This window comes from Eulemur rufifrons, chromosome 29, assembly GCF_041146395.1.
Source record: "Eulemur rufifrons isolate Redbay chromosome 29, OSU_ERuf_1, whole genome shotgun sequence".
Classification (NCBI taxonomy): domain Eukaryota; kingdom Metazoa; phylum Chordata; class Mammalia; order Primates; family Lemuridae; genus Eulemur; species Eulemur rufifrons.
In genome coordinates, this window is record NC_091011.1 from 68,737,390 (window position 1) to 68,753,540 (window position 16,151).

At 34.0% G+C, this 16,151-nt stretch overlaps 1 protein-coding gene across 6 annotated transcripts in view; it reads left to right on the forward strand.

Moving 5' to 3' along the window:
• The window catches only part of FOXP2 (forkhead box P2), a 241,094-nt gene that overhangs the window by 66,390 nt on the left and 158,553 nt on the right, over positions 1 to 16,151 (forward strand). For 2 of the 6 annotated variants that reach the window (XM_069462525.1, XM_069462524.1), the window contains exon 2: positions 2,479 to 2,484. The exons of the other annotated variants lie outside the window; for them this stretch is intronic. In XM_069462525.1, coding sequence (XP_069318626.1) covers positions 2,479 to 2,484 — 6 coding nt within the window. The remainder of the gene's footprint in view (positions 1 to 2,478; positions 2,485 to 16,151) is intronic. 6 annotated transcript variants of the gene reach the window in all.

Genomic DNA, 16,151 nt, shown 5'->3' on the forward strand with positions numbered 1-16,151 from the left:
CCTGAACCTGTCTTTATATGTGCTTTTTGCCATTTTTAGTTCTTTGGCATGTCTTAAAATCAATAATCTTTTTATCTTTAGTACTTCATTCCCATATTAAAAAAAAAAAAAAACCTGATATCAGTCAGACCAGTACCTATAGCAGTATTTAGCACTTAATAGATGCTCAATATTTTCTTAATGAATAAATAAATATATTGACAAGGAAAGAAAAAATAGTTATTGTCTATTCATACTGCAGAAACATGAACAATAAGATTGAGCAATTTACCAGATAATCGAGATCACTTACCCAGTACACTGCCGTATGAACTTTGGTAAGCTTACACTATTCTGTCCTAAGTTTTCTGTCCTTTTAGTTTGTTTGTTTCTACTTTGTCTTCATGTTAGTATAATTCTCGTAACTCCAAAATGACTTCATATTTTTTCATAAAATTGAGGTCTTCTTAATCATGGTCCTCTTATATTAATTATATAGTTATACTACCATTTAAATTAGGAAAGAGATTGCAGAGAAATAGGAAAGAAATGTATTAGTAATACCAAAATGTTAATACTGAAAAACTTAATCATGAGTTACCAGATTTTATTAAATACCTCTATGTCACCTATTTGAATAGTTATTTGAGATTTATTTTCACTTGAAATAAACTTAATGATCAAAGTATGTTTTCCCATTTTTCCCATTTTCTTTTTTTCTTTTTCTTTTTTTTTTTTTTTGAGACAGGCTCTCACTCTGTTGGCCAGACTAGAGTGCAGTGGCGTCATCAGAGCTCACTGCAGCCTCAAATTCCTGGGCTCAAGGGATCCTTCTGCCTCAGCCTCCCCAGTTCCTAGGTGGCACTCACCACTATACCTGGCTAGTTTTTTATTTTTTGTAGAGATGAGGTCTCACTATGTTGCTCAGGCTGGTCTCAAACTCCTGGCCTCAAGCCATCCCCCTGTCTCCGCTTCCCAAAGTGCTAGGTTACAGGCGTGAGCCATCATGCCTGGCCCCGTTTTCTTTATTTTTATAATTGCATGGAGACAGATTTCCTGAAGATGTTTAAATGTCAGTATCAAAAGTTACACAATTTTTTTCTTGTTTATTGCAACCTAATTTAAATGTTTATGATATTGTATGAATTCAAAGTTCTCAGGGCTCCAGAACTGGCCTGATTGCAATGATGAGGTGCTGCTCCGTGATGGGCTCTCACCAGGAATTCCTCGATGAATGAAAGATCCATGAATGAAGGAGAAGCTTGGAGAACTGTGTAATCCGTAGGCTTTATTTTTTGTGGACTAATGTGTGCGTGTGCTTGTTGTGAGAGCATTTATCTGTGTAAAATATCTTATTTTTTTAATATTAGGCCTTTAAAAGGTGAAAAGAGCTGTTATTCAGTCCTAAAAATGTAATGCTAAGTTTAAAAATCTCTAAAAACCATCCATCTCTTAAAATACATACTATAGATGTTTAAAACTCAAAGCAACCTTATCAGTTGCTTTCTTAGAAGTAATGGATTCCTAGGAAGTGAAATTCTTACCCCCTCCAAAGAAGCATAAAACAAACTTTTGTACCAATAACTAAGGAGCCACATATCTAATTAGACAAAATGGAAAATCTATGAAAACTCCTACCTGATTCTTTTCTTGCTAGAAGTCTAAAATCCTCTATTAATTTATCGTTAAAGCTATCTTAATAAGCAGAAGGGGAGCTATTTTAAGTAATATTTCAGTGATGACTACTTATTTATGCATAGGTGTGATGTGTTTTCCAGGGTGCAGTTTCACCATTGTATGTAAAAAGTGATAATACTTATTGGACCAAAAGTTGAAATTGAACTAGATCTCAGAATTATAAATATATTCTTCATCTCAAGGATAATGAGATGTTAAAAAACTAAGATATAAAGAAATTAAGAAATGAATTTTTCCACACAAAACTGAGAAGCCTAGAAGTTATGTTTGCTGGCATTTACTCAATGGCAGGAAGGAAAAAAGCTTTCCCTGGCAAAATCATCATCCAGTCCAAAAGTGTAGAGTCATTCATTCATTTAGGAAAAATTTGTTAGTACCTACTTGGAAGGTACAGTAAGCCAAGAACTCAGGACACATGGATGAATAAAACCGAAACGATCCTTACCTTTATGGGTCTTTATGGTCCAGTCCTACGAAAGCATGTGGCTTTAGTGCTTTTGCACAGTTGGAGTATAGGACACTTCTACAGAAGAAAGCACTGTGGAACTCAAGATATCTTCTTAGGGATACCAATTAGGGAGAGAAGGAGAAGGAAACCAAAAAGGTAGAGCTATGAGACTTCACCTTCACTTTTAAAAGATGAACCACTAAAGATATTTTTAGTAGAAAATGACATAAGCAAGTTTGAATTTTATGAGGTTAGAGTAATATCAGTGAAAAGGATTGATTGGAGTTAAGCCTTAAGAATTAAAATTGGGTATTCAGTTAACATTATATTAAAAGATTACTCCAGTAGGCCAGCAAGAGGTAAGATCTTAGACTGAGGCAGAAGTTGTGGTGGTGAAGTGAAATGGATGTTTAAAAAAATATTAGGGAAGCAGTATTGGTAAGACTTGGAGATGGATTGGATAGGGGGAAGGCCTAGGATAAATCAAGCATGTGCCTAAAAGTTTTTGGGGGGGAGGGGATTGCCATTTATCTTAATAAAATTGTGTGAATAAGATTTGAAGATAAGGACAAGTTCACCTTTGGACTTATTTGAGCTGTGATATCTATGAGATATTCAAATGGAAGCATTCTTTTCAAGAGTTAGATACACAGGTCTGAATCTCTGAATATTAGAGGAGGTGCTGATGCTAGAGAGAAAGAATTGGGAGACGTTAGCATTATGTGAGAGTTAAAACTGTGCAATTATTTGGAGTATAATATTCACTCATCCATTTGACAAATATCTATATTAGGCACCTACTATATGCAAGGCACCATTTTTTGTGTTTTGTGTGTGTCTGTGTGTGTGTGTGTGTGTGCGTGTATAATAGAGATGCTCCTTTAGATAGGTAAGTCAAAAATACCTCTGTTATGAGGAACATTATGTCAGAGATCTACGTAAAGAGCAAGCCTTGTGTATTCAAGAGATTCTAGGCAGAAGGAACAGTATGTGTGATGGCTTTGAGATGGGAGCATACTTTCTCTGAGGTTTAGCAAGGAAACCAGAGTGTCTGTAACATAGTGAACAAGGTGTATAGTGGTATGAAATTCAATCTTGAAGGTAGCAATTGGCCAGTTTATCTACAGATTATATTCTAAGCAAGATAAGAAGTCCTTGGAGGTCTTAGGAAAGGAAATTGACATGATGCAATTTAAGTTTTAAAAGGTTTATTTTGGCTGCTGTGTGCAAGGTATGTAGAAGGAAGTGCAAAAGAGAAATTGGGGAAACCAAATAGAAATGCATTATGAGAGTCCAGGGAAAAAATGATGGGAACTTGGACTAGGCTGGTTGCAGTGGAAAAGGAATGAAGTTTCACAAATTCAGGATGCATTTCAAAGAGTTTCTTGATGGATCAATGTGGGGGTATGAAAGATAAAGAGGAATCAAGGATGACTGCGATATTGGGGTTAGTCCAAATTGATGAATTGAGAGAGAGCAGAGGAGTTTTTTGTTTGTTTTATTTTGCTTTCTTTGGAGGGGAGAAGACTTGTTAATAAGCAGCTCAGTTGATAAATTGTTAAATTTAATATTCTTATTTGAGAGACAAATGGCATGATCAAGGGAAATGGACAAACTCAGTGAGTTCATGAGAGACATGAGAAGTAGAGATATAAATCTATGAGTCAGTATACAAATGGTATTCAAGATTCATCTAGTGAATGAGAGAAGAAAGAGATGAAGAAAAGGGAAAAAGAAAAAAAACAAGATGCTCATAAACACTTTGACATTGGAGGGGGGAGGGTAGAAGACATGCAGAGAAGCCTGAGGAGTAGCAGCCAGTGTACAGAGTGATAAGAAAAAGGAAAGGTGGATGAGAACTGGCTAAAGGCTGACATTGAAATGATGAGCAGAGGAAGAGAAGCTCACAATTCATTTTTATTCAAACCACTTTTATGGTTTGTAAGAAGCAAGATTCATGTTGCTGAGTCCTTATATATTTGAGACCTGCTGAACGAGATGAAGGAAAATTTTCAGCTTAGTGTAATTAAGCTGTCCTGATGGCTCGTACTGACATAAGGTTTTTATTTTCCACCATTGATATGTTATTCTTTCTTTATAGCTAAATACCTGAAGGCCAGCGTCTATTCCATTCAATTAATCTCTGTATGGGTATGTCAATTATTTGGTGTTTGCTAGGTAAAGCAAAGGAGAGGAAATGTTTTGGAAGAGGATGGCAACTGAAAGTAGGATGATAAAAAAAAGGATATAAATAGAGATATAATTCATACTTAACTTTTGCCTCTGTGAAAGGACTCATTTTGCATATTCATAACCTAAAAGGTTGATTTTAATATTTCAAACTTTTCCTTAAGACTTTCTGTAGACAAATGTGTAATCTTTTGAACCAAATGGATATAAAGATAGAATAAAGGGCACTTTAAAAAGTACACACTGACATTTCTCCCTGTCTCTTGATAGAAACTGGTTGTGTGCTGGTGCAATGAAAAAAGATATGAATCAAAGAAAGAATCCTGCAACAGAAAGCTTTTGCATCAATGAGTATGTAGGAAGAGAAAGGAATAAATTCAGTGGAGAACCAAAGACCAGCCAAATCTTTAGAGGAGAATTTATCAGATAGTTTGCCTTAGGACATGTATTGCAGTGCAGTAGAGGAGAAGTTAAACTTCAGGGGTTGATGGCTAGACAGTTATGCTACAAAATAAAAATTTGTTCTTATTACTGGTATATTAAATTCATAATTCATTAGTAACTTTAAAGAAGAATATTCTACTGTGGTGTTTCCAACCAACTTTTGCTTACATTATTTTTTCTTGAAAGCCAACATATCCTCTTCTATAAATTTGAGATAATGTTTAATTGCTAACATTTCATTGTGCATAATCATTTAGTTTGTATACATTTTAATGTTTTATAGTTATTCTTGTAATTAATTTTCAGTAATATGGCTTAAAATACTAGTTTCTCTCACTATAAAAAATTCTTTAAAAACAAGTAAGTGGTAAACTGACAGGATAAATTACAGTTTAAATAATCATATTATATATTTTATTAATTTATCAGCTAGAAATTGTTATATTATTATAGCTTAAGGGTTAGATTTTCTTTGGTTGTAATTTGGATATTCTTTTCTTTTACAATATAATTATTTCTTGGCTTTATACTTGTTAAAAATCATGTTCTAGTGCCTATTTACAGGCTTTTCCAATTTTTGTTATTACAAGACTTTTATTTATTTATTTATTTATTTTTTTATTTTATTTTATTTTTTTTTTTTTTTTGAGACAGAGTCTCACTCTGTTGCCCAGGCTAGAGTGAGTGCCGTGGCGTCAGCCTAGCTCACAGCAACCTCAAACTCCTGAGCTCAGGGGATCCTCCTGTCTCAGCCTCCCGAGTCGCTGGGACTACAGGCATGCACCACCATGCCCGGCTAATTTTTTTTCTACATATATTTTTAGCTGTCCATATAATTTCTTTCTATTTTTTTTTTAGTAGAGATGGGGTCTCGCTCTTGCTCAGGCTGGTCTCGAACTCCTGAGCTCAAATGATCCGCCCACCTCGGCCTCCCAGAGTGCTAGGATTACAGGCGTGAGCCACCGCGCCCGGCCAAGACTTTTCCAAAGTAAACAGAAAGACACAGGTCTTCATATGAAAGAAGTGTGTTTATAAAGGGTTTCATTAACTAGTGCTTTCATTAACTATATAATGTTTTCATTAAGATTCACTGTTAGTGAGTGAAGCCTTACTTGCTCATAGGCTTTGTCACACTCCACCATTTCTAAACCCATTGTTCAGAAATTTCTGTTCCCGTAGAAACAATATCATGTATGATCCTACACCGACTCTCAAAAGTTTACTTATAACTGTAATGTAACTTAAATAATGCTAAGAGAGTAAAGTCTGTATCCTTTGTGTATGAGTCCAGATCCCTGAGGCCTTCTAGTCAGTCCTGACAAGGTGAGTGAGACGGCAGTGCCCCCCATAACGGTTCTCACAGAAGCACAAGGAGAAATTTCCCACAGCACAAGTAAGGGGAGCAGGCCAAAGCCTTGCCCTGTGGTTTCTAATAGAATTCTTTATGGAGGGTAGAATGAATAAGGAATGTTGTCTTGAAGAAGGGATGTCATATTCGGGGAACTGAACAGGATAGTATGAATATTTTTAACGTCATAAATTTATTTTTATATATAATCCTTTAAAATTAGTGGTATAGTGAAAAAAGAAAAGAAAAAATCAGATTCTTGGAGTCAAATTAATACAATGAAAAAACTGTGACCTTGATAAATTACTTAACTTCTCTAGGCCTACTTCCACAGTACTATATGAGGGGATTTAATGAAATATTCTTCAGTGTGTTTTTAGCTTTAAAATGTTTGATTCTGCTATCGTAGTTTCAGTGATGAATAAAATATAGTGGAAATAGAACCAACGAATGGTCAAGGGACGCCTTCTTATTTTCTGTATGTGTATAATGCATTGCAATATCATAATTAATAATAGTGGTAATAGTAATAAACATGACTACAATTACTAAGGGTAACAAAATTTTACCTAGTAGAGCAGTAGTTTTCAGACATAGCTAATAATCACAATCACTTGGGGAGCTTTTAAGAAAGAACTGGCTGTACCAGTTGATATCCCCATCAACAGTATATAAAGATTCTCTTTCTCCACATCCTTGTTATCACTTGTTATTTTTCATCTTTTGATAATAGCCATTCAAACAGGTGTGAGGTCATATCTCATTGTGGTTTTAACTTGCATTTCTCTGATAATGAGTGATGTTGAGCATTTACTTCATATACCTGTTGGTCATGTGTATGTCTTCTTTTGTAAAAATATCTATTTAGGTGCTTTGCCTATTTTTTAATTGGGTTATTTGTTTTCTTATTGGGTTGTTTGAGGTTCTTATGTATTTTGAGTATTAACTCCTTATCAGATGTATGGTTTGCAAATATATTCTTCTATTTCATAGGTTGACTCTTTGTTGATTGTTTCCTTTACTGTGCAGAAGCTTTTTAATTTGATACAGTCCCATTTGTCTATTTGTTTTTGTTGCCTGTGCTTTTGGGTTTATCTCCAAAAAACTCGTTGTTTAGACCAATGTCATGGAGCTTTCCCTTATGTTTTCTATGTTTCGGGTTTTATATTTGGAGTCTAATTCATTTTGAGTTGATTTTTGTATATGGTATGATATAAGTGTCTGATTTCATCCTGTGTATCCAGAAGATACGCATGGATATCCAGTTTTCCCAGCACCATTTATTGAAGAGAATGCCTTTTCCCCACTGTGTGTTCTTAACATCTTTGTAAAAAAATCAATTGACTGTAAATGCATGGATTTACTTCTGGAATCTCTATTATGTTTCACTGATCCACGTGTCTGTTTTTATGCCAGTACCAGGCTGCTTTGATTACTATAGCTTTATAGGAGATTTTGAAAATTAAGTAGTTGTGATGCCTCCAGCTTTGGTCTTTTGGCTCCAGATTATTTTGGCTATTTGGGATCTTTTATGATTTCATACAAATTTAAAGATTTTTTTTCTATTTCTGTGAAAAATGTCATTAGAATTTTGATAGAGGTTGCATTGAATTTGTAGATCACTTTGGAGGTATAGGCATTTTAACACTATTGGCTCGTCCAATCCAGGAACGTAGTATGTTTATTTGTTTGTGTCTTCTTAAATTTCACTCATTGATGTTGTATTATTTTCTGTGTGTAGATCCTTCACCTCTTTGGTTATATTTATTCCTAAGTATTTTATTTTTTGGTAGCCATTGTAAACAAATTTTATCGTTGTAACTTGATTTTGTAAACATCTCAGTTAACCTATGAAAAAAACTTTATTATATTTGTAAATCTATGTGTTATTTTCCTATTCTTTTATAAAAAGGTATGTACAGAATTACAAAATAAATTTAAGTAATGTATTTTGAAATATAATCACTTCGATTTATAAGAAAAGGGTCAATACTTCACACAGTATTTCTAAGTTAAGTGTGTATTAGTAATACTTGTGAAATTAATGAAATTTAAATGTGTTCTTATTTTATTTACTTTTATATAAAAATATTTTTGTTTTTTCTCAAATGGAAGTTGATGGACTAACTTAGCAGAAACAAGGCTTGACAGTGAAATATTATACAGGTAACCATAGTGTAATAAAAATAGTTTCCCAAGAGTTGCACGTAGCAGTAGCAGCATTTTTAACCCAAAGGGTCTATTAATTTAAATAATTTAAAATTTTGGTTGAGTTAATCACATCATTAGTTATTTGATATCATTCTTCAAGTAAGTAGACATAGAAATGGAAGAAATTAAAAATATCCTACTGCTCTTTGTCAGTGTTTTTATCACTGTCACCCTTCCTACTTTGTACTGTGCTTCTATTCTACTCCACCATTCTTCCCTTGTGCCTATTATCTAACTCATCTTTGCAGCATCTTTTTATTTCACAGAATGGTGACTTCCCTGCGGATAGATGTGCTCAAGGTGTTCTTTATCTTATCCCCTACATTACATGTATTGTCCTATGTTTCCAAGACACATTAAACATGGAATAGCTGAGACCTTTAAAATAATTTTTAATAAAAGCAAAGCAGGGAGGTAGCACTACCATAGAGGCTCAAATCACAAGGGTCTAATTTGGTGTTGGCAGGGTGAGATTTTGACAGGATCCTTTTTAAAAAAAAAAAAATAGCTATTTCCATGGCTGTGGAATCACAGGAAGATCCTGAGTGTGTATTTTGGATTTGTTCTCAAATTTCAGAATGCCTCATTTGTGTATACCAGTGTCCCAGCTGTTGCAGACTTTGTAATGAATTAGTATTGGACTCAGAAATTGAGTTTCTGCCAGCGGATTCTGGCAGTAAGCATTCTCCTATAACAACAGACAAGTGATAGCAGTAGAAATGCCAGGGGACTTGACAATAGCATGTCTCAGGATTCAGTGTAATGGCTTAACTTCAACATAAAGATGATCGGAGCAAGCACAGCTTATTGTTCCACTCTGGTGAGTGGTCTGTTAGGTGCTAGTTATGTAAATGAAGATAATTACAGGAGAGTGCCAAAATGTGTCCTCCATGAGAAAGTGTGCAGTTCTTAAATAGGCAGTTCTGCAATCATAAGAAGCCTTCACAGGGGGCAACAAAATCCCTCTTCTATGAGAGGTTTAATATCTTTTGAGACATTGGGAGAAAAGGGCCATTTTGAGCAAAAGCCATTTGGGATTTCTCCAAGATTGCTAAGCATCTTCTTCCCAGTGTGACCCTCAGAAATAAAGTTTTAATTTTCAGTTTTAACCATCCATCTTTCTATAAGCATTCTTTCATATGCTTCCTTTGTGATAACATGCCAAAATATTTAAAGAAGAAAAACATTAGATGGAGCATTTTTCTTAAAATACGTGGTTAAACAGCTTATTTTAAATAGATATTATTTAGGGCAGGGCTTTATATATTTAAAAAATGTAGCCACTTTTTGAAAGAAACTTTTTGCACACTTTTTATCACAGGATAAGCTACCTATGTCCTCATCAGTCCTATGGGTTATTGGCTTTACAATAGTTTTGACTCTCACCTTATAGAAAAATTGCTTCTGGAACGCAATGTCATTACTTTTTCATGTTTCAAAATATAGTCATTCTTCTTAACTGCCAGCCATATGGAATTCTCCCCATGTGAAGTTCTCGTATTTTTTTAATGAAGAGTTCTTCCTCATACTATTTTGATCTACCATATTATGGAAAATTAGTTTCAAAAGCAGAGCATGACCAATGTAGTTTAGTGATCTCTGTCGCATAGTATATAATATGATGAAAAAACCAAAAAACTTAAAGCCAACACTACCAGGTAATATTTACTTGTCAGTGATTAAATTGCAAACTCTGAGAGGACATACAGGAAACTTTGCCTGTCTTGTCCACATTTTCATCTCTAGTATCTAACAGAAAGTAAAGACTTGAAAATATTAGTTGAATGAATGAGTGAGTAAAATATCTGGTACAATGGCCCATTTATTAGTAATTCATTAATTCTTAGTGAGACTACAATAGATATTCGGTATGTTTTCTAAAACATCAATTTCTAATTAGGGAAGCACAACAAATTAAAATAAAATATTTTTGCCTATTAGTTTAGAAAAGACTAAAAAGAAGTAACAATGAATGAGTATGGTAGAATGAGTGTTTCCATACACTGTAGTGGGACTGTAAGTGAATGCAGTCATTCGGAGGAACATTATGACAATGAGTATCAAAATTTAATATCTGAATATAATTTGACCCAGCAATTAAACTTTTGGGAAATAATCAGAAGTCTGTTTTATAAGAAAGTTTATTGCAATATTACTTAAAATTGCAAAAATTGGAAAATCTAAATATCAGAAGAGGATTATATTAAACGAAAGTGAGTTTTTCTAAGGACTGGAAAGAATGGTATACTTTGGTGAATTTGAAATTTATTTCTATTTTTAATTTAAAACAACTGTATGATATTTGCCTAAATAAGTTTACTCTTTTACATAGAGTACTTCTTTAGTTGTACATGGATATTAGTAAATATTGAAAATATTTTTAATAGAATTCTAATTTCATAGATAACTGTATCTGAAAAAGCATGAAAAATACTTACATTTTTAAGTAAACAAATTCTTAAACTGAATAACGAAAACACCCATATGTGTAGATTCTTTTCTAGAACTTTTTTTTTGTTCTAGAAAAAAAAGATGGGGCCTCGCTATGTTGCCCAGGATAGACTCAAACTCTGGGTTCATGCAATCCTCCTGCCTCACCCTTCCAAGTATCGGGGACTACAGGCATGTGTCCCTGCACCTGTCTTCTGATTTCTTTTAAATACTTCAATAATCTGCCTAGAATAATTGAAGAACTCTAACTTAATAAAGTGAGATAAAGCTTTTCTAATAGTCAATAGTAATTTTTTCGATCTTCACTTTAAAAAAAATAATGAAAGAGATAAAGAATACATTGTGCAAAGGTCATGAGTAAAAAATTTTAGTATAACTTTAAAGAGAAAGAAATCTCATTTATGCTATTCATTGTTTTTGTAGATCACTAATCACTCCTCCAGAGTCATCACTGTAAAGGTCTGTACCATGTGCAAAGCACAGTTATGGTTCCTGTAGCTAGTTTCTTCACTTAGTGTACAATCTGGTACCAGCTAAGCAATGCTTGTGTTTTACAACTTTAAAAATATCTAAAGAAACATATTTTTCAATTAAATATCTTTTGAATGACTAGATGCAAGCTACTGTGCTGTGCATTCTTAAGGACATAAAGATTTAGAAACATTTTCAGCCCTTAAGGAGTTTTACAGTAGTAAATGTTAAGGGTAATTGAATGTAGTCACCTAAAATAATCAGGTAAAGTAGGTTTTTAATAGAAATGCTACTTGTGCTAATGCAGGATGCAGAAGCTTGCCCATGGTTTTAGATTTTATGTGCCTCTTTGACAAATGGGCCACTGACCAAAGTTTGTTTAAAATAAAACTGGTGAGGGAGAAACTTTTCCTTTTCTCCTGGCTTTGAGTCTCATTGTGGTAATGGAGTGAAAACAAAACAGTAAAGGAGTATTCACCTTTAGAAACTTCGTTTCCCAGCAAGTCATTTCTTACAACAAGACCCTTCCTGGGCCTTCCTATCTACTGATTCTTAAACTGTTGATTATCTACCAACAGGCACTATTTTATAAGTGGATATTTGTATATTTTTATTTATATACCTATTTTTAAAAGTGTCATATCACAGATAATTAAGTATAAGAAATAATTTTGAAATCAGAAATATATTAACCACTTTGATAGAGTTAAATTTAAAAAACTCAGGAGACTTGAGAATATTTTTAGGACAAAAGCCCAGATGACTCGCTAAAAATTACATAGATGGAGTCATTAATCTATAAAGGTAATGATTATTATCGGCATTTGTTTACATTATTGAAAAGAACACTTGTATCACATTAGAATGTTAATGACTCCAAATTTACCGAATTATATGATGAAGGTAATCTAACCTAAATTTGGTAATAGCTAGAACAGAAAATGGAAATATCCTGGGTTCCTCCCTAAGGTGTGTTTGCCCAAGATCTCTAAAATCTATCTGAGTGAAATAGCTTCAAAAAGTTACACAGGAATATATGTGCTTCATAATTTACATTATAAATAACATAGCCTAAAAATACAAAATTCTACGCTCTTAACATAAATGCATTCTTTCATTTATTTAATAAACATTTTTTAATAATTGCAATACTTCATAAGCAATTGGCTGTCAATGACTAGCATTTCCTATCTTTAATGAGTTTTATGTTTCACTATATAGATTGCCCTATAAAATGGGAAGAAGGAATTTATCCAGAGATCACCATCACCAGTAATAGGGATGAGATCATACAGAAACTCAGAATAATACTGGGATTAGAACTTGGAATTTCTGAGGCCTCTTTGGCAACTCAGTGGTTTTGTTTCTAAGAACATTCTAATTTTAGCTTTAAGGGCTTTTCCTTTGGAGGTTCTGAACGCACTGTGTCTGCACCTGCACTAATCAAGGCCCTTCTCTTCTCAGATGGTTTTGCTCTCCCCCCATCCCTTTCCTCCCCTGGGACTGGCCTAGTTAGCCTCTGGGTTACAATGCAGGCAGAGATTCTCTCCCTCAAGCCTCTTTCCTTTAGATCTGCTGTAGCATTTACTGCCCTTGGTGTCAAGCAGGGTCATAATCTTTGCCGCAGGGTTTCTGTCTACTGATCCTCATCATTGCTGAGAGGAAGGTGAACAGAGAACCAAAGTTTTGCATTTTTCTCATCTGTGCCTCCACTTGCAGAAAGCTAGAGTGTGAACTCTAAAAGAAGCTTTTCCTCTGCTTTTCTCGGACTGGCACTTACTCTTCCTCTGGAGTGGTCCACCTCATCCTTTTGCTGTCCATTAGTGGCCTCGTGAACCTTTTTTCTCATAGGAAAGCAGCCCACCCTCCAAGTCACTCCCCCAGCTAACCTGTTGAATACAGATAAGATGATTTCATTAATCATGAGGACTAAAAAACATTTCCACTGATCACATAAATGTTATTTTACCTTTAAATGAAAAACTTGGTATAAAAAATCCTGGTATCTTGGCAACATATTGCGAAATGCTTACTTTTTTAAACTAGGGTTGCCAGATTTAGCAAGTAAAAACACAAATAAAAGCTCAAATTTAACTGGGCACCTTCTGTTTTATCTGGCAATTCTACTTCTAACTTCATCAGAAAATACAGGGTGTCCCAAAAGTCTCCACGCAAAGGAAAAATTCTGTAAAATTTTATAATGAATACTTTGTAAACGAAGGTACATTGAGCTACAAGTTTCCCATTTTCCCTATGTGTGGTGACTTTTGGGACACCCTGTAGTACATATATAATGCTTATTTACAGATGATATTATTTTGTGTTCAGTTGTGAAAAAAGATGATTATTAAACATTTTTCATCTGTAGTATTAGCTTCTTCTCTAGAACCAGCATCCTGAATCAAGTGCTTAATAACTTCACAAACATTGTCTTTTAAGGACAGTAAAATCCCTTTAGAATGTAAGCTTATATGTCTAATTCTCTTCGTGAAAAATAAGAAAAATATAATTTGGAATTCTTTATGTTATTGTAGTTGGTATAACTAGCAACGTTGTTAATGAATTAGAATATATTTTGTTCTCTTATACCCCAAGCAGTTTTTTACTTGAGTCTTTTACTGTATAAAAGTCTCTTCAATAATAAAAATCTTCTTTACTACCCCATGTGGAAAGAGCATGAGCTTCAAAGTCAGCCAAATAGTCATTCAAATCTCTTATGGCACTTCAAGGTTTTGTGAAACAGGTTGGACATATAACTTAACTACTCTGAATCTTAGTTTACACACCTATGATAAAGGAGGATGTTTTGAGGATAAAATGAGACATTAATAGAATGTGCAAGGATTTAGAATAATAACTGGCATATAATGAGCACTTAATAAATATTAATTTTCCTTTTCTTCCTTCCTGTTTCTACTGAAACTTCATAGTCACTTTTTCTCTAATCATCAGGGAAATGCAAATCAAAACCACAGTGAGATATCACTTAACTCCAGTGAGAATGGCCTTTATCAAAAAGTCCCATAACAATACATGTTGGCGTGGATGCGGAGACACAGAAACACTCATACACTGCTGGTGGGACTGCAAACTAGTGCAACCCCTGTGGAAAGCAATATGGAGAACCTTAAACAGATTCAAGTAGACCTACCATTTGATCCAACAATCCCATTATTGGGCATCTACCCAGAAGAACAAAAGTCATTCTATAAAAAAGACACCTGCACCTGAATGTTTATAGCAGCACAATTCACAATTGCAAAGATGTGGAAACAACCCAAATGCCCATCAATTCATGAATGGATTAGTAAAATGTGTTATAATGCTTTTTAAATGTGCATTTCTGCATTGCACTGTAATTATGTTGAACATATTTTATCTTTCCTTCGATACTAAAAGATCCTTGAGTACAGGTGATCCCATAACCTAGGATGTATTATGTATGTGTATATTCATGCAGATCTGGTGATGTGGGACTGGGGAAAGATGGGATATATCTCACAAGTACATACATAAAGTACCCCTTCCCTCAAAGGACCACAGGAAATTAAAATACGAGTTTTCAGAATATCATAGAACATGAAGGTATTAAGATATCTTTTCTATCCAATGGCACATTTTCCAATTTGAAAAGATTACAGAGAACTAAATAAATATTGAGGTTAACTTTCAGGAATTATGGTGTGCCAGACTCATTACTTAAAATGTGCATGCCTATTTAGCAAACTCACTTAAAGCTAAAAGTTAAGAATCAGTCAAAAATGACCAGTATCAAATTGGACAACAGACTGAGGTGGGGGGTGGGGGAGGGGATGGGGGTATGCCTACACAATGAGTGCATTGCGCACCGTTTGGGGAGTGGTAACACTTGAAGGTGCTGACTCGGGAAAGGGGGGGGGGGAAAAATATGAAACTGTTGTTTTTAACTTGCATTGTTCACTTAATAATTTATCATGAATATTTCCCATATTATTTCATATCATTGTACAATAAATAATGTATACATTATGAGGACATACTGTATCTAACAAGATATACTGTTAGACTCTTTGATCCTGTAAAATTAAATTGTTATTAATGATAAAAAAAATAATAAAAATTAAAAAAATAAAAAAAATAAAAAAATGACCAGTATCATATACTTGGAAGAACTGATATCCTCTGGAGGAATCATATAATTGCAAGTCTTCACTTGGAATAATACTACTTTATACTCTAGCTTTTAAAATACTTTTAAATACATTATCCTCTCTGGTTTCACAAATTACCTATGGACAAAGTTAAGCATTATTAACCACATTTAATAAATGAGAAAATTAAGGTTCCATGTGATTATATAGTCCACATTTGTCAACTAACAAGAGGAAAAAGATGTCTTCTAAAATCTAGCCAGTGTTGCTACATCATAGTTTCTCTCCCAGTTGTAAATGGAAGCTTTTAAGTAGTCAGCTGTGCCACTAGTAGCAGCATCACAGATACATATTTTTATTTTGCTGTCTTTTAAAAACTAAGGACAACCGGTTCTCAGAATGTACCATGACATAGCATGTATTGTGACTCATCTCTTATACCTTGATATAACTAGAGGTGCAAGACCCTTTGATCAGTTTAAAAGTTTTAATTTAGTAGTGACGACGCCAAATTAGAGCAGTAGAGAAATATGTAGTTCTTTATTTAGTTCTGGAGGCAACACCTCAGAAGGAAACATCCATATATTTATATGTCATCAATGTATATGGGAGCCCATTTTATACTCCAGCAACATTTTATATGTCAATTTTTATTCATGAGCTATGTTCCTCAAAACAGTAATAGAAAAGCTTCCCCACTTTTGTTTCTCCAGAAATTCTAATCTCTCTCTCATTCTCAATATATAACTGCACCTCCAATTGGAACCATCCAGTATAAACC